Source organism: Nicotiana tabacum, chromosome 5, assembly GCF_000715075.1.
Source record: "Nicotiana tabacum cultivar K326 chromosome 5, ASM71507v2, whole genome shotgun sequence".
Lineage (NCBI taxonomy): Eukaryota > Viridiplantae > Streptophyta > Magnoliopsida > Solanales > Solanaceae > Nicotiana > Nicotiana tabacum.
The window spans coordinates 34,059,846-34,079,718 of NC_134084.1; the positions used below are offsets into that span (position 1 = coordinate 34,059,846).

Here is a 19,873-nt window from a genome sequence, read left to right on the forward strand (position 1 = left end):
TATGTCTTATCTTCCCACAACATTCTAGAACATCTAGATATGTCCACTAGATAAATATCAAGGATAATAAACTAGGACATTCTATATAATTCTATATTATTCCAAAAAATTAACTTTATTTTTTTTCACACTCCCCTTAAAGTGATTTTTTGGAAACTACTCCAAGCTTGTCACGGAAGAACTCGAACAAAGCTTTAGCAAGTGACTTGGTGAAGATATCAGCGATATTCTCCTAACTTCTCACTTCCAAATTATTGATAGTTCCATCAAGAACCTTTTCCCGAACAAAGTGATGTTCCACCTCAATGTGTTTAGTTCTTGCATGGAATAGTGGATTGTTTGCACGCTTGATGGCACTTTGATTATCTTCATAGATCACAGTTGGCTTTGATATAGGTAGATGCAAGTCTTCAGCAAGTCTTTGTAGCCATACACATTCTTGAGTAGTGAGAGCAGCTGCTTTATACTCTGCCTCCATGGTTGACAAGGAAATTGAGTCTTGCTTTTTACTACACTAAGAAATACTTGTTCCACCACAGAGGAAAATATAGCCCGATGTTGATCTTCGGTCATCCAAATCACCACCAAAATCAGCATTTGTATAACCAGCTAACACCAAATTATTCTTCTTCTGGAAGAACAAGCACATGTCTGATGTTGAGTTGATATAGTTTAGAATCCTCTTTGCAGCTTCTAAGTGAGGCTTTCTTGACCTTTGCATAAATCTGCTGACATATCCCATCGAGAACGCAATGTCCGGCCTTGTAATAGTCAAATACATAAGACTTCCAACAAGAGCTCGAAAAGGCTTGGGATCTGCAAGAAGTGAGCCTTCGTCCTGCCTTAACCTTGTGCTTATCTCAAGAGGAGTAGAACATATTTTGCTTTGCTTCAATCCAAACCTGTCAACAAGTTTCTTGGCATATCCTTCTTGAGTGACAAAGATCCCTTTGTTCATGTTTGTCACCTCTAAGCCAAGAAAATGGTGTAGTTCTCCCAACTTCTTGATGTCAAATCTTATGGAAAGATTATCTTGAAGCCTAGCAACTTCATCTTCATTGTTTCCTGTTATTATCATATCATCCACGTACAAAAGAACAACCATATGCAAGTCTGCTTGTTTTTAACAAATAAGCTAGGATCTGATTGTGATGCATCATAGCCACAGAAATGTAGATACTGAGCAATTTTTCCATACCATGATCGTGGAGCTTGCTTGAGGCCATAACGGGCCTTCTTAAGTTTGTAGACATGATTAGGGTGTAAGTTAGAGACATACCCGGGTGGTTGCTCCATATAAATATCTTTGTCAAGCTCTCCATATAAGAAAGCATTCTTTATGTCAAGTTGACATAACTTCCAATTATGCAAGGCTGCCAAGGCTAGCACAACTCGGACAGAGATCATCTTAGCCACCGGACTGAAGGTTTCTTCATAATCTTCACCATACTTTTGAGAAAATCCCCGAGCAACTAGCCTTGCTTTATATCTATCTATGCTGTCATCGACTCTTCTTTTGATTTTGTAAACCCATTTACAAGAAATGGGTTGTACATCCTTCGGCTTTGGTACAAGGCTCCAAGTTTGATTTTTCATCAGAGCCTCCATTTCATCATCCATAGCAAGCTCCCATTCTTTGACTCCTTTAGCTTCTTCGAATGAGGAAGTTTCTTCATCATCAATTGGTCCTGCAAAGAAACAAGAGTACGTACTGACAAAGTTTTCATCTCTAAAGTGAGCTGGCTTGATAATAGTTCTTTTTGGCCTTCCCGAACCACTTAAATCATCTTCTTATTGAGTTTCATGTTGTTGAAGTCCAGGACTCCCCCTTTCTCTTAACTCCTTGGCAGTTGTATTATCTAGAGAAGCACCTGCAATGGGCAAGCTTGAATCACCATTATTTAAGGTTTTTGAACTCGCTCCATCCAATGCAGCTCCATAATACAAAGACACTTCGTCGAATATGGAATCCCTTGAGACAACAAAGAGATGAGTTTTTTTTTTGGATCCATGCACTTCCATCCCTTTTTTCTTTCATCATATCCGACAAAGATGCATTTCCTTGCCTTGGAATCTAACTTGCTCCTTTGAGAATCCGGAATGTGAACATAACAAATAGAGCCAAAAACCCTGAGGTGTTTCACGCTAGGCTTTTCTCCAAACATTAATTCATAGGGAGACTTCATATTATTTGGAGAAAGCGACATCCTGTTAATCACGTACGCTGCACATTTCATACCTTCAACCCACAAGGCTCTAGGTAAATTCTTGGCATGAAGCCAACTCTTATATGTATCGGTTAAGTGTCGGATCTTCTTTTTTGCCACTCCATTTTGTTGTGGCGTATCAGCGCATATCAGCTCTCTTTTAATGCCATGCTGACGACAAAAGGAAAGAAACTCATCTGATGTAAACTCACCACCATTATCAGTTCGCAGCCGCCTTATTCTGGAATCGAGTTCACCTTCAACAGTTTCTTTGAACTCCACAAACTTACTGAAAACTTCTGACTTGTGCTTCACAAAATAAACCCAAGTGAATCTAGTAAAATCATCAATGAAAATTAGCATATAAGAGTAGCCTGAAAATGAAGGAGTTCTCGTTGGCCCTATCAAGTCACTGTGAATAAGTTCTAGTGGGCATTGCACCTTGACAAGGATCTGTCAAATGGAAGACGATGTGCCTTTCCATATTAACATCCTTCACAAACCTCTCCTCCATCAAAATTTCTTAAGTTAGGCAAACCTTTTACTATATTCAACGTTACCATGACTTTTAATTTATCCATGCTTAGATGTCCAAGATCGTTAACTAAGATTTGAGGATTCAACTAAAGAAGAAGAAGCTTGAAAAGAGAAGATAGATTTTAGATAGGAGAACTTGTTTTGGAAAGAAGGGTTTCTTGATTTTTGGCTTGCTTACAAATGAACAAGATACCCCCTATTTATACTAGCCTATGGGTGATTCTAGATATGATTCTAGATAATGTACAAAGAAAATTCTAGCAACCTTATCTTCTAACAACACTCTAGAATATCTAGATATGTCTTATCTTCCCACAACATTCTAGAACATCTAGATATGTCCACTAGATAAATATCAAGGATACTAAACTAGGACATTCTAGAGAATTCTATATTATTCAAAAAATTAACTTTATTTTTTTTCACAATTTAGTTTTTCTTTTTACCTACCTATGGAAGCAGTTAATCAATTACGAGCAAATTTATGGTTTAAGTAATAATTTACATCTGTTACGAGAGCAAGAAGGAATAATGAATGTTGTTTATAATAATTGGTGTCTTTCTCTATCTTTTTTTTTATTTTTCACCCGGTATCCGATACCCATATTGGGGCCCGACTAATCCAAATTCGTGCCGGGAAATCTCACATTGGAGGGTAAAGCACTCCCTAACAAAGGCGACTTCATACCCAGGGCTCGAATTCGAAACCTCTGGTTAAGGATGAAGGAGTACTTACCACTCTACCACAACCCTTGTTGGTGTCTTTCTCTATCTCACTTCACAACTACAAAAAGATCATTGACAATGTCAATATATACTAATGTTCAAAAAGGAAATCCGGGTATAAATATTTTTTACAAGGCAAATTGAGATTTGCAACTAATGTCCAATTCTTTTTCACTCTAATTGCTTTCTATTCCTAGGCATGAAAGGAATTAGAGCAAGGTCTATTGGTTTTTTCATGTTGGCTGTCACATTTGCTGATGAGATTAGTCTTTGTTAGTGTTTTTTTTGGATTTATCATTTGGTGTCCGCTATCCAATTATGGCGCCAATTAATACGTATTCGCGCAGAGTAAGGTCCATTATAAGAGGGGGAAATAAGTTTTTGGAAAATCGCATGGTGCCGTCTACGATTTGATTTATTTTCTTTTGCCCCAAAAATTCAAAAGTTTTCCAATTCAAAATATATTAGTCGTTAAAGAACTACATGTTTGGGATATAGTAGATATTCCCTAAATCTAATCTCATATATTTGATGATTTGAACACATTTTTGTGAGCGTTATTTGATATAAAAATATATGGCATCTGATATTCTTTTATCAAAGTTATTATTAATTGTTTGATTAACTTGATAAAGTCCTTGATTAAATTTTGAGACTTGACATTGTGATGGAGATCATGTTAATGAGAGTGAAGTTTCTTATAATTTAATCTAAATTTGTTCTTGATCATAGGATTATTAATTTGGACATTAGTAACCCGGTTAGATCAATATTTATATGATCGTCTTTATTGGATAAAGATTAGTTGATCTCATTAACTAAAACACATAGATAGATGATGCACATAGAGATATGATCATTGAACGGACTCATTCGATAATTCCTAATGGTTAGAATTACCATAAACTGTCAATAGGATATTCTCTTGAAGAATGTGATGTAACCGTTTTCTTTGACCTGAGGTCGTTATAGTAATTGATAAGTTATTTATTGTGCTTTTTTTTATTTCTCACCTGGTGTCCGGTACCCGCATTGGAGCCCGACTATATCCGGATTCGCGCCGCGTAAGGCCCCATTCGGGGGGAAGCGCTCCATACCAAGAAGTTTTTCATACCCAGGGCGCGAACTCGAGACCTCTGGTTAAGGGAAGAGCAGTCACATCCACTGCACCACATCCTTTGGTGGTATTTATTGTGCTTTGATACTAGACATCTATGGCAAGGTTGTAAATAAATACTTGTAGAGTTAATGATTGATCAAGATGGAATCTGTCAACTCTTGGTAATGAGTTTAAGCTCTATGTTGTCATGAATTATAAACGATCAAACTAAGACCTTGGCCAGAGCAATTGAATGAAAGAAGAAAAGTGTTTCTTAGGTCATTCAATGGTCGATTATATTTGACATGAACACATAGTTGGTCGCCAATTAGGATTTGACAGTTAAACCATATCCTATGGTGACCCAGAGCTATAAGGACAAAAAGAATTACTACATTATTCTTCTACGGGTTCTTGAGAGTAAGTTGTATACTTCATTCTTTCCGGTCGTTAAGGAGTGTTGCTAGACGCCACCCTTGATTAGTATATTGATGTGATCAATTTACTACCGGCTTAGTATTGAACCTATGGGGTCGCACACTAACGAGTGTTCTGATCTTTGCTAAAGGATTAATTACTTTATTATTTGATAATTAAATTAAAGAATTTAATTAGTCAAATAAATTTAGTTATTAGTCCAAATAAAATATTATTATATTCTTTGCTAGCACAGAGAATATAATATATATTGTGGACAAGTTGAAGTTTTCTATTTTAAATAAGAAAATTAAATTATATCTCTTGGTTGAAATATATATATGTGATATATATAATTAATATTTATTTGTACAAAGTATACATATAATATATTAATGAAAACTTATTTGATAAATCCAATATAGAATTGGATTGACACAAAAGTCCAAAAAGGACGTGAGGCTAAGTTAAATCCATTAAGAATGGGAATGATATTATTTAATATAAAATGTTAACTAATTCTCATAATGCAATTCAATTTGGAATTGAATTGGAACGTCCATAAAGCTAAGGATGGCACACGTTATTCCATTAGGAATGAGATATACGATTTTCCAATGCAAAAAAGTTCCGTAGGTTTATTTTAGGAATAAATTATTACCCTAAGTAAATCATTACTTCAACGATATAGGAATAGAGTTTATAGGTAATATTATATAAAGAGTGATTGGGAAAATTTGCCGCATTAATTCTTGAGAAGAAAACCCACTTTAAAAAAGTGAAAGTGTAATACAAAATCAACAGAGAAAATACAATTACTAGAAAAGTGTTTCTTGTTCTTCTCTTTGAAGTTGAGATTTTTGAGAAAAATTTCAACACAATATTTCGTTCAATTTGTTCACAGGTTTCATTGATCAAAGAGTTGATAGCAAGGATTGGTCTCGGTATAGATACGCATGGAGTCTTCGCACTATCGAAGAAAATTCTGAAACGAGGCTTTCTTCACCACTTACGTCTTAAATCTGATATTTGACATATAAATAAATTTTAAACACGAAAAGATCTGCTTGAAATTGTTATATCTTTCGCTACATATTACGAACCCCTATTAAAGAAAATCACACGAGAAGAGAAACTACTTAAGTCAAATAGGGGGTATCCAAGGTAATCTTCCTTTTTTGTGGTCATAACCATAAATTGAAAAGTACTTGTAACAAAATACAAAGACTAGTCAACTAAAATAAAAGACTACTCCATTAGTTGTCAATTTCGGTACGAATGTGCATCTAAGTGAATGAAACAATAATTAGTGTAGAATAGAAGAGAACTATGTTCTTATGTGTAATTAAGCAAAAATCCAAAATACCCGTTTTTTATATCATGTTTTAACTTGTACTCGCTTTGCAAAGAAAATTACAAGCGTACCTGCTTTTTCGCATAATTTCAGTATACGGGGCTGAAGTAGCAAAAGCAATCACTAGGGGTGTTCATAAAAACCCGAAAAACCGAACCAAACCGAAAATCAAACCGACCAAAAAACCCGATACTTTTTGGTTTGGTTTGGTTTTGGTTTTGAATTTTAAAAACCGATCAAATTTGGTTTGGCTTTGGTTTTAATTAAAAAATAACCGAAAAAAACTGATCCAAACCGACTATAGGAGTAGCTATTTCAAATTTATTATTACACCTATTTATATGTATATTTTTATACAAAGTTTCAAAAATTTTATGGTGAATGTTAATCGTTTGCACTTTTAGTATAGTTCTTACCTTTATATTCTAGTTTGATTGGTAGTTTTCTTTTGTTAAGTGTAAGAATCCATTTCATGTTAAAAAAAATATATATTTAATTGAGTCCTTAAATTATTCATCACTATTTGATTCGATTATCATCAATATATTTTAGTAAATAATAGATTTCTCAAAGGGCAATTGATTTAATAGTGTTACGTTGAAAATGTAGTAGCCGGAATATGTGTTTGGTAGTGTATGCCTTATATTTAAGAAAAAACAGAGAAACCGACAAAACCCGACATAAACCGAATCGAGAAAAAACCGACTTAATTGGTTTGGTTTGGTTCTAATATTTGAAAAACCGACGTACTTGGTTTGGTTTCTTTTTAGGGAAAAGCCGATCCAAACCGAACCATGAACACTCCTCGCAATCACGCAAAACTTCAGCATTCTAGTAACCGGGCATGAAGTTCAGCTCTAGAGCTGAAGTTTTTGGTTTTGTAACTGGCAAACACTCTACAGCTGAAGTTTTTGGTTTGTAACTGGCGAACTTCAGCTCTAGAGCTGAAGTTTTTGTTTGTAACTGAAGTTTTTAATTGTAACTGGCGAACTTTAGCCTTCTTAGAGTTGAACTTCAGCCTACTACTACATTGTGCCTAAACCATCTGATCACTTACCAGAAATGATTAGAAAATTTCGTCCTTTTCACTTCTAATCAACACTACAATAATACAGCTTTCTTTCAAATGCAATTCAATGGATATCAAAAAAACAATCAAACAGGAGTAGATATTTCGAGCTAATATATGGGCAACGACAGAGAGCTGATAATTTTCCAACTCCAAATTATCGTGGGTGACATTCTTAAAAGAGGAGTGGACTATATGATACAACAAAGAAGGCAAGAACAACCCAACTGGTCCTCCTACGAGGAACAAACTCTACACTTGGTAGTTAGTATATCCTTGTCCGCCTAATACATGTTTTGAATGATTAAATTCTCTAATCTGTTGTAACATATGAATTCATTAGGTCGTCAAGCCTGAGCTGCAGGAGAGGACAAGAAAAAAGCTGAAAAGCTTTGAATTTCTTCTAATGGAACTATGGGATTGAGGGCGGATATAACTTTGAGGAGGAGAAAAGAAGCTGAAATTGTATAAAAAGTGGGTACAAGTTCAAAGTTTTAAAAAAAAATGGGTATAGGTTAAATGGGAGCAACCAAATAAGGCGCCCGGTGCAATTTTTACAAAAAAGAACTAGGTTCACTTGGGAACTCAACAATCTTACATGTAATTCATAGAGAATTAAGTACTATAGTAACTCACTAGTAAAGCACCACTAAGATTGTAATGGGTGGGATCGAATCCCTTCACCCTTAACCAAAGATCTTAAGTTTGATCTTGACAGAAAGCATTCCTCCCTTTTAATGGACCTTACGCTGTGAAATCAAAGAATAACCGGATCCCCAACAGAAATATTGGAACAGATGGGAACCGGAAAAGGAAAAAGAACTCAGTGGTAAAGCAAATACTTTGTATTTTACATGTGTTTAGGTCAAAATTTTAACATGTTCTACTTCTTTCTCTTACCGCCCACTAACTTATATTGCAAATTACGAATATTTGACATTCCCTTTTACTTTTACTTCACTTTTGCAGTACTCTGCAAAAGAAAGGCATCCAACACAATCTCCTCAAAAATCCATAATCACAACAGGAAAGTTGCCAAGAAGAAAATGGATAACGACACTGTGGCCAAGACTGACTTTTAAGAGAAGAAAATCTTGAAATTGCCATAAACTTATCATAGTCCAACACGGTTAACATTTTAGTCAAATTTACGAGCTGCTAATAAACCATAGATAACACCAAATATAAGAGCTGAATTATATCTCCTAACTAGCTCTAACCTACCTTTTTTTATTAACATTGGTATTCGAGCCAACTAGCGTATACCTCTACTATTCCGTCGGACACCAGCTACCGCTGAGTAACTCTGTTGGCTCTAACCAACTTAGGTGTTGAAAGATCTTATAGCCCTTGTTTTTAATCATAACAGATACAGAATCACAACCCGATAAGATGAACCACAATAACAACAATATTAGAATGTCAATAGCTAGTTGTGACTCGCGATGTCTAAATATCAAGTGGCATATTATATCAACCACAATAATGACAGCAAACGACTCATAAAACATTTAGTACCTAATCACAGCATCGATCACAACGAGTTACACATTCAGAGACATAATTCCAAAATACACTACAAAGTAGACATATTTCACATCCAAGCTAAAGTTCATATTTATTATGGGGTCTAAAAGTTCCCATCAGCAGATGACTTTTCCTCTATAAAGCTAGCCGCAAACAAGTGTGGCTTTTGCAAAATGTGATCTTCAACTTCAATCCTGTGAATGGAAGGGCAACGGGTTAACACTGCTACATGTTTGTTACAGCCAAGGGGTGAAAACAAACTAATATGACGTAACAGTTGAACCTGAAATAGAATCAGGAGATGACACCCACCCAGCCACAACTTGAGGAAACCAAAAAAAAAAAAAAAGGCAGCCCGGTACACAAAGCTTCCCGCACACGCAAGGTCCGGGGAATGGCCGCACCCCAAGGGGTGTGAGGCCTACCCTAATGCAAGCATTAGTGGCTGCTTCCACAGATCGAACTCAAGGTCACACGGAGACAACTTTACTGTCGCTCCAAAAACAAAATTCAGTAAATAAAAAACATCATAAGTAAAAACGTCGCAAGTAGGAACTAGGAGACTGAGGGACCGTAATTATCAAAAATTAGCAAACACAGATGAACCAGAAATGTCATTTTTTAACACATCTTTACACCAGAAAAGCGTTGAAGCTCAAAGCTCATAAAATTTAAAACCATATTAAAACAATTGATCCAGTGATAATATAAACAAGATCGATAAAATGCTACTTGTGGCAACTTCGCTTAAATAAGAGATAACCGAGATAGACACATGTTTACGCAGAGAGATATATCACTTTGCAGAGTAGACAATGATCTTTCTATGAAGAATTGAATCAATGGCTGCATAGCACAAATTACTCTTTATACTAAACAAACTTAATCATATGAGAGGCGTGGTTCTCAGAATTCACAGTAAGATATATTTTCTCTTACTTCTCTAAATTATGAAAAAATTTGTGGAGAACTTATATATAACTTGTAAAAGTGTGAATTTTTTTTAATTCTCAAGTTGTACATAAGTAAAGGATTGATTTCCTAGATAAGGTATGTTATTTTCTTCAAATTTACCCTAGTTTTGGTTCTAATTTCGGAATCAAATTGTATCTTGTCTCGAATTTTTCTGTCTGTCGTGGTCAAAGTACCCAAAATTGTTTGACCAAATCCGATACGGATCCCATATCCACACCCATACTAGTGTCGTGTCGACACGGGTGCGACACCAAAACTGCCATGTCGGAGCAACTTAGGTTGAACGAACCATGCTTATAATAATTTAGTTACCATCCTCCATGCTCATAATCTAGAGATATTTTTATTTTTTGAAATTTTTTTTAGCCGGATCCCCGCACCACTATCCGTACTAGGATCCATGTCCCCGAATCTTAGAATTTACGTCTCGAAGGATCCGACCTCTATATCCGCACCCGTTTTGGACATCCGCACCCGTGTCCGAGCAACTTAGCGTTCAACATTACCAGATACCAAAGATCAATCATCTATGATCTTGCAGTGTCCCTTAAAATAATTAAGTTTTTAGTTCCCGCCTACTTCACGAGTAGAGACATAGACATTTGTCTTTTCGTGTTCCTTTAAACGCTGCATGGTCAGCGTCAATAACATATATATATCTTACGATACAGAGTGTGAAACGAAAGCGAAACGAGAGCGAAACCTCAGAATGCTTAGGCTGGCATAGAGAAACGGTTCAAACAAGTGCAACGGATGACCAACACTGAAATTTTTTGAAGAAGGAACAGCTAACATACCTCATCCTCATCATCGTCTCCCCCATCTTCTTTGTTCTTCTTGAGACGTGTTGTACCCCCTTCCTTGCTAATTGGTAACTTCATTGCTCCAAAGGGCGTGTCCACATTAATATTACCTTTCATGGTATAGCCAGTACCTCTCCCTCTGATCATGTCCCAAAGAGCAGAGCCAAAGTCCTTGGGCCTGAAGGTTATGGGGATATCAATAAAGCTGATTCCGTTCTTCTCAAGTTTAGCTGATTTCTCAAGCTCTGCACCGCCAACATTGACGTCGGATAGCCAAAGATCATAATCAAGGCTATTGAGCGCAAGATCAAAATCGTTCTTGTTTTCCAGCTTCAACTTAAGAACTGCTACAGTTTCCTCAAAAGAGAACCTCTCAAAATGGATTTTCTCAAGATCAATATCTGGCTTGTAAGGTATAGGAATCTCGCCAGTTTTCTCAAGAGGCAGAGTTAACCTACCAAAAACAGGTACATCAACTATGAGGTCAACCTTGATCCTATATGGAATGATGCTTCCAGGCTGTATATCGTGGTATGTGTTTTTTATGTCATCATAAACCAGATGAAGTGGTATTTTGACGGTCTCAGAACCATGCGCATGGATTGTTCCAGCATCGGGGATTAATCCAGAGACCAGTTTCCTTCCATCACTATCAATTAAATAGTTTATGTCAATGAGAGGAATCGGAACGGGGTTTGGATTCTTCACAAGCACATCAACGACTATTTCCGCCTCTTTAAGATTGATATGAGGAATATGAATTTCAGTCACATCTGCAGTTGGTTTTCCAAAACCAATTGTTTCCTCGATTTTCTCACCAATATCTTGGATGAAGTCCTTAACTTTTTCAATAAACCCACCCTTTTGCTCGTCTTTCTTGTCTTCTTTTTCCTCTTTCTTATCCCAGAAAGCCCTTTCAACAATCTCTGGATTTTCCGAAGACGACATACCTTAAAAGAAAAGCAAGAAAGAATATTCAATGAGCTACACAGCAGACTGACAACTGGTATTCAAGACACAAATATACTAGCAAGCAACAAATGCGTGTTTAGCGTGTTAGATAACTAAGCACCACCAACATTGACAGCCACAAGAAGTGTTAGTAAAATGAAGGAAACAGCTTAACAACATCCACAGACACGTTTACAAACAGAAAGATTGTTTCTATTGCTTCTAGAGGATTGCAATAAAAGTAACTGGAGTCAATTCGAAAATGGATTCCATGTATTGGACTGAACTTTACTCCAAACTGCAATGCTGCTAATATAGTTATGCTCAATGGACATATAAATAATGCATCTTTTAACATACTTCAATAAATCTGTCATGGATATGCTGTGGAAAACAAAATGTACTGCTCGTGCAACTAATGGTGCTAGTAGTGTGAACGAAGATGTGTATTTAATCCAAAACTCCAGATATTTGGTAGATTAACTTCAGGACCACTAAAAGTTAAAGTAGTTCACTGCCATTATAAAAGCCGTTAAACCCTTATACACCTAAAGTGGGACAAGTTTATTCCTAAAACCTCAACACTGTGGTTCCAGGGTTTACACATAGACTTGACGATTTCCTTCTTAGTTTTTTTTTTTTGGGAAGACCGATGCCTCAAAGTCTGAAGAGTGAGATTGGCTCCAGAAGCGGTCAACATGAGATAGATTTATTCTCTAACACTCTCCTAAACGTGTATTTACTTTCTTTATTTGGCTTACTGTTAGGAGAGTTGGCTCAACATACCAAGAGTGAATCGAGTAGAATTGGTGACTTGATAGTTTGAGTGGCTTGACGCAATGAGCTGAGAGAAATAAGCCCGACACGATGAAATAAATACGGTGAAAGCTAGTTGAAAATGAGCGTACTAATAGTTGACTCTAATACTATGTTAAAGAATCACGCCGTACAACCCAAAACTTTTTAAGGCAATAGATGGAATAGACAAAAACCATTCTAACTTTGAAACCCTATAGGACAGGTTTATTCTCTAACAAGTAATGCTATAGAAGAAAACATAAAGCTTTGTTCTTTACTCGAAACTGAGTACCGCTGCAACAAACTATGCATATTTTGTTAAGTCAACTTCCTTTAGTATGAACAAGTCAACTAAGTTTGTTAGTAAACATACGAATCAGAAGTCAAAAAAACTAATCAGACACACTATCAGATTAGTTAAGCATTCGAGTTAACAGATGATCAAAGGAGGATCGATGATCTGATCAGATCCATTGTTATGTATAAAAGGATTAAAAGATGTCATTTTGGGATATCAAGACTGATAAGCAAATCATAGAATCTGATTCAATTCGAAAGTTTATCGATCTGAATCTGACCAAGATCAAGAAAAGAGCAGAGTCGAAGAAGAAACAAAAGTAGAAAGCAAAAGCTACTGAGTTTAAACTGTGAAAGACAGAAAAGAAAATGCAATATTTACCTGTTTTTGTTCACTTGGATTTGCTTAAAATCTAGTTGGTTTAGGGAAGAGAAGCGTAAAGATCGCAGTCTGTAATGGGGTGAACTGATCTGATATGATAAGGGGAGAAAATGAAGTGTAAAGACAAGATATATACAAGCTGTTCTTGGAATTGTCAAACACGTCTTCCCCGTGTGGACGGTAGCACACGTCACTCATGTGTGGACCATGTTGGCAAAAAAAAATTTCTTTTTCGGGTCAAATTCTTACAGTATATTTTTTCCCCACATTACTATTTACTGCTTAGTTATACTTGAGTGCGATTAAGGTTCCATCAATTGTTATTAAATTGCGCCTATAAATTGCGGCCCGTTGTCACAAGCTGTCTCTTTTGGTATTCCTAACCTGCAAATTATATTCTGTCACAAGAAATCTACCACTTCGCGTTCACCGATCTTCTGATAAGGACCTGCTTCAACCTACTTAGAAAAATAGTTAGTTAAAATCAAAAGAAATTATACCTCACCGGACCGGTGGCAGTGGTCCGACGATATCCATTCTCCACTTTACAAACGACCATGGTGACAAAACTGAGTGCAATGGCTCCGCCGGTTGATGTACCAACAGTGCGTAGCATTGACATTTATCACATTTTTGAACGTAAGCTTTGACGTCTTGTTCCATCGGGGGCCAATAGTATCCCGCCCTAATTAATTTTAACACTAAGGAATCTGCGCCGGAATGATTTCTGCAGATCCCTTGGTGGACTTCTCGCATAACATAATTGGCTTCGGAGGCTCCTAAACATCGGACCAGTGGGCCTTGGAAAGATTTTCTGTATAATTGACCTCCTTTGAAAATATATCGCGCTGCCTTAGTGCGTAGAGCCCGATATGCCTTGAGATAGTCAATGATCTCATTCTTCCAGTCCCAGACCAAATTAGTCGTGTTTACTTCGTAATAGCTATCTGCGTCCAATATCGAGTGCAGAAGCTGTACGACAGTACTAGAGTTCGATCCGTTCATTTCCGTAGATAAGCCAAGGTTTGCTAGTGCATCTTCTTTGGCATTCTTTTCCCTCGGGATATGCATAATTGGCCACTCCTAAAACCGAGCGAGAAGAGCTTGAACCTTCATTATGTATTGTTGTATGAGTTCCTCTTTGGCCTCGAAGATCCCGTAGACCTGATTTACCACCAAATAGGAGTTGCATTTGATTTCTATGAACTCGGAGTCCAATCCCCGGGCCAATTCGAGCCCTGCAATCAAAGCTTCATACTCCGCTTCATTGTTAGTCAGAGGAACCGTTCCTATGGCCTGTCTTAGGATTTCTTCCGAAGTCATGGTTAACACTATGCCGAGCTCGGACCCTTTCACATTGGAAGCTCTGTCCATGAATAAGGTCCAAACTCCTGATGTCGATTCCAACACCATCACTGCTTCTTTGGTAGCCAAAGGTAACAGTCCTGGAAGAAAATCGGCCACAAAGTCGGCCAAGACTTGTGACTTAATCACAGTCTTATGTTTATATTCTATGTCAAATTCACTTATTTTGATGGCCGACTTGGCCAGCCTACCCGAACGTACGAGTTAATGAAGGATATTCTGCAGGGAAAAAGTTATCACCACAGCTATCAGGTGACATTGGAAATAAGGCCTTAGCTTTCGAGCACCGACTACGAGGGCTAAGGCCAACTTTTCTAGATGTGGGTACCGAGTTTCTGCTCCCGTTAAGATTTTACTAACGTAATAAATAGGAGATTGCATACCTTCATCTTCACGAACTAAAACTCCATTTACCGCTACCTCCGAGACTACTAAGTAGATTAATAATTTTTTGCCTTCCTCTGGTTTTTTAGGTGGTAACGGAGGGATTGACAAATACCGTTTCAAATTCCTCAAAGCCTGCTGACATTATGGGGTCCATTCGAAGTTGCTCTTATTTTTGAGAAGCGAGAAAAAATGATGGCATTTCTCTGAAGCTCAAAGCGGTTAACCTCCTCATTAGCCTATGAACCTCTTTTACGCTTGAAATCTGGTCCGGGATGTCTTCGATGGCTTTGATTTTATCGGGGATAACCTCGATCCCCCTTTGTGACACCAAGAATCCCAGGAACTTACCGGAGTTGACCCTGAACGCATATTTCTCGGGGTTAAGCTTAATGTTGTGTTTCCTTAAGATGTTAAATGTTTTTTGCAAGTGCTTAAGATGATCACCTGTGTTCAAAGACTTAACAAGTATATCATCTATGTAACCTTCCATAGGTTTTACTATTTGATTTTCGAACATTTTGTTCACGAGCCACTGATAAGTGGCTCCGGCGTTTTTTAGCCCGAAAGGCATGACATTGTAACAATATGTGCCAAGGTTCATTATAAACGAAGTTTTTTCATGATCCTTTGGGTTCATTTTGATTTGGTTGTATCCGGAGTAAGCATCGAGGAAACTCATTAACTTGTGCCTCTGTTGCATCAATCATTTGACCAATATTTGGTAATGGGAACGAGTTCCACGGTGGGCGCCAAACTGTTTACTCATAAAATGGTACAGTTTAATTTATACATAGTTTATAGACAAGTGAATTAATTTGATTCTAAAATAATAGATGAATTAGACAAAAATTTAAGACTTAGCTTTGAAATTGAAATGAAATGGCATATATCTTAATTCTGGGCGCAGAACTACCGAAGGCAGTAAGAATAACTCAAATCAGCAAGAAAGTAAAATGTTATTAAGCTTTTGATAGAATATAGTGTATGTTGTCAGAAAATTTGTGTTGTGCTTTACAATGATAATAGAGCTCACTATTTATAGCTGCACCTAGGGAACAAGGTCCTAGGATCAAGCACATCTTTAATGACAATTACGAGGGCCATTGAAGAATGTGTAACGGCAGACAGTAAATGCCATATTCTTTATAACAGCCCCCACACTTAATATTGTAGAATATTCTTCATTAAATGCTACCAGGTGGCAGGCATTTATTTCACCTTTATGAGTATTATGCTCTTCGATAACAGATGAAAGCGTTGATCACATCCAAATGCACGCCTCTAACGAGGTATGACACGGTCATTTGCAATAATATAAACCCAATAAGGAGTCGGGATCGAATCCACATGGAGCTAAGATGAGAATTAGTAGTATATATTTGGAGTGAGTACGTGAAGTATCAGATTGCACTTCCACAAATGGGGTATTGTGTTTACTTCTAAAATTAACTAAGGATTGCAAATCTAAAGGTATGAAACTAGATATGATTGTTTTTGAATGTTTTTCAAAGATATAAAGATGCCTAGGGCTGTGACCATGACCTAGGTATTTGCCTAATGGGATAAAGACTTTTGTGCTGTTTTATTGAATAGGGTGTATTATAGCTCACAACACTATGTTGCCCACTCAATACCTCTCAGTCAGAGAGTAGTTTGCCCAATTTGGCTTTCTCAAGACTAAATAGGTATCTACCAAAACGGTTGATAAGAGCTCAAGTCGGGTTATTACTATCTCTAGGTTGAACCCTTTAATTGGGTTAATCAATCTCTCAATTGACCCATTCCTTGTTAGCCAAGTTAACCTAGTCTAGGTTTCTCTTTCTTAAGAAGAGACTAAGTCAAATAGGCATAAATCAATATTTGCAACTATTAATTTCACAATTGAAGCATGAACCTAGCTAAATAACAAATACACATTCATAAACAAACATAAAATTAATCACCCATAAGGTTTACACACTAGGGTTGGGTCACAACCCTAGTAAAAATCTAGCTACTCATAATGAGTATAGAAGAAAACAAAGAAGAAAAGATAATAAAACTCATATTAAACGATTAAAATATAAAAACCCAATGTTAAATCGCCAAAATAAGCTAAAGTTTCTTAAAGAAGCAAGGAGAAATGGATACAACACTTTGAATATTCAAAACTTGACCTAAAAAAGTGAAACTATTCTATTTATATAATGCTGGAATTATTGGACAAAAATTCCCTTTCGGAGATTCTGCGGCCGCAAAATTCCATGTGCGGTCCGCACTTTGCTTCAGCTTCACAGGACTTGCATCTTTGCGGCCGCACATTTCTGAGTGCTGCCACATATCTCATATTCTACGGTCCGCACATTTCTGGGTGCAGTCGTCACGAGGCTCTTCTGTAGACCCCATATTGCTGAGTGCGGCCGCGTAGCTGACTTCTGCGACCGCACAATAATTATGTTGTCCGCACTTTCTTCGAGCTTGAAATGAGAACTCTCTGAACTTTTGCTCTTGCTTAGCGCTTCTGTGGTAGCACATTTCATGTGCAAACCGCACTTTGCACTTGTCTCTGATAAACTTTCCTTCACAATCTGTGGCCGCAGATGGGAATCTGCGGTCCGCACCTTGAGCTTCTGTGCCTGATTTTGTCCTTGAGTTCAGATCACTCCTTCTTGAGTTGGATTTCATCTTAGTGGCTTATTTTCCAATACTCCTACAATTAAGCATATTTTATTAGTTTTCGGGAACACAATTAAATGCTTTTGGACTAAAACGAAAGCTAAAAGGCGCTAATAAGTAGTCAAAGTCCCCACTTATCAACTCCCCCAAGCGTAAGCTTTTGCTTGTACTCAAGCAAATAAGGTAATTCCTACCTACAGAAGTTAAGAACTATTCCAGCTAATCTAAGATGTATCAATCACACATAAATTGAGACCAACAATTACCCACAACACTTATGAATTATCAACAAGGCAATGATTTGAAGTTTTAAGCACAAATAGTTCTAATGTGATACTTGAGCATCAAGAGTTAACTTTATTCATCAAGGAAGCTCTCTCTTTCATGTAGGTCATTGTGGATCCCAAACTCTTCCTCCTCTACTCTCCGTTAGCATATCTCACTTAAGAATGTAGCACTCAATTCAATGATTTGTGAAAAGTTCGCTCATCTCTCTCAAAAGAATGTCACAAGTACAGCGTTAAGTACTATATGCTTGCCCCTCATGTAAATCACCACTAATATAAGTTCACTCAGCTTGAAATCACGTAGGGCTTTCTCGTAACGTAATGAAGGCTTTTGGACTAAGGTTGGACATGTTGGAATAGAACAGGTTCATCTTTCCTTAAATACTCCATCTTCTCTTTTTTGGCTCATGTTTTGCCGACTCTTTGAGGCATTTTCTTTTTCCTTAGGGGAACTAGAGAGACTTAACATCACTCTTTCTTGGTTATGATATTCATTTTCTCCTTCTTTGTTTTCTCCATGCTTTGCATTGTTGCTTTTCTTTGAATCTCTTAAACTCTTCAACTTATTCACTTTCTTTTTGTATTTTTTTTGTTCTTTCTTTTTCTTTGCCTTTTCTTTTCTTCATTTCTTTTCTATTTTTCTGCCTTGATACCTTTTTCAAACTCCTCATCTCTCCCCCAAACTTATGTTTTAGCCAATTATTTCTCAAGAGTGTTAAGGAAAGCTAGGGTGCCAAGACAGGGTCACTACAAAACGGGTAAAGACTTGTAACATGGTTATCAATGAGAAAAGTTTTAGGCTCAAATGGGTTGACTAGGGAAAAAAAACTGGTGGGTCATGGAAAATTTCAAGCGGTCAAGGAGAGCCTACAATCACTTCTCAAGCCAAGCAAAACATAAAATTTCGCATAGAAACACATTCGGGGCAAGTTCTAGACCATTCACATAGGTACTTGGACTTGCAACAAAAACATATCACCTCCCACAAAACTGGATTATTAAAGAGGTTAGAGTCGACGGCCTACAACAACCATATTCAAGATCGAAAATCACTAATGGTTCAACTAAACTACTCGATGATTTCTTAAGTCAACACAAGAGTCAGAAGGTCACTAACTAGAGCTATTTCTTTTCAAGAACTTGTTTTTAATCATAAGCACATAGTTAAGTGTGTTTGTACCAAGTGAATCATGTTTGACACTTCGAGTCTGACTCAATTAGGTCTTTTTATTCATTATTACTACTATTCTTACCTAAACATCAAAACGGACTCAATCCCTTACGAAGATTGTCACGCCATCCATCGTTGAGAAGAGTCAACTAGTTCACACAAAAACTACCTTTGAAAAGAACCGTGACATTAATAAAACCAAAGACTTATTGTTCACTTAAGCATGAAAAGAAACTACTAAACTAAAAAGAAGCTATTAAATTAAACATTAACTACTAAGAAAACAAAATAAAGAAGCTACAAAGAAAGCTACTGAAAGCACAAATGAATATACAAAATGAGAGAGGAAGAGAGAGAATATATACATAAGTAGAGAGAGAAGAATATGTACATAATAAAAAGAAAAAGAAAATGTTATCAGTTATTACAAACCAATGTCAAATATCAAATAAACTCCACCCCTCCCCCCGAATAAGAATAAGCATGGTCTCCAATGCTTAACAAAATAAGAATAAGGAAGGGTAAGAGTAAATGGGACTCCTTATGTGGCCTTGAACATCTTTGTGTCCATATTAGCGTCACCGCCCTCAGGCTCCTCCAACTGGATCTCATCATTCTCTGCTCAGGAAGTAGCTGGGTTGGCGAACGTCTGTCACACCACCTCAGCAGTGTCAGCAGCCAGGTCTAGCTCCTCAGACTGGCCAGCTGATGCTACTGAAGCTGATGGTGATGCTAGATCTACTGGTGCTATTGGAGCTATCTCCATCAGCATATCAAATGGAAGGTCACCAGCTGCTGCTATTCTAGTCACCTCTCCTCTCAACCTGTCAACTGACTTCTTGGATGCCTGAGATTTCCTCATCTTC

The 19,873-nt window shown here is 37.1% G+C and overlaps 1 protein-coding gene across 1 annotated transcript; it reads right to left on the reverse strand.

Moving 5' to 3' along the window:
- Nucleotides 1–8,852: 8,852 nt before the first annotated feature.
- LOC107760858 (uncharacterized) lies at nt 8,853–13,272 on the reverse strand. Its single transcript, XM_016578965.2, has 3 exons — nt 13,143–13,272; nt 10,709–11,664; nt 8,853–9,130 (listed from the first exon to the last, which is right to left on the reverse strand). Exons 2-3 carry the CDS (start codon nt 11,660–11,662, stop codon nt 9,125–9,127), a joined length of 960 nt encoding a protein of 319 aa, XP_016434451.1. The 5' UTR covers nt 11,663–11,664; nt 13,143–13,272; the 3' UTR covers nt 8,853–9,124.
- Nucleotides 13,273–19,873: the final 6,601 nt, after the last annotated feature.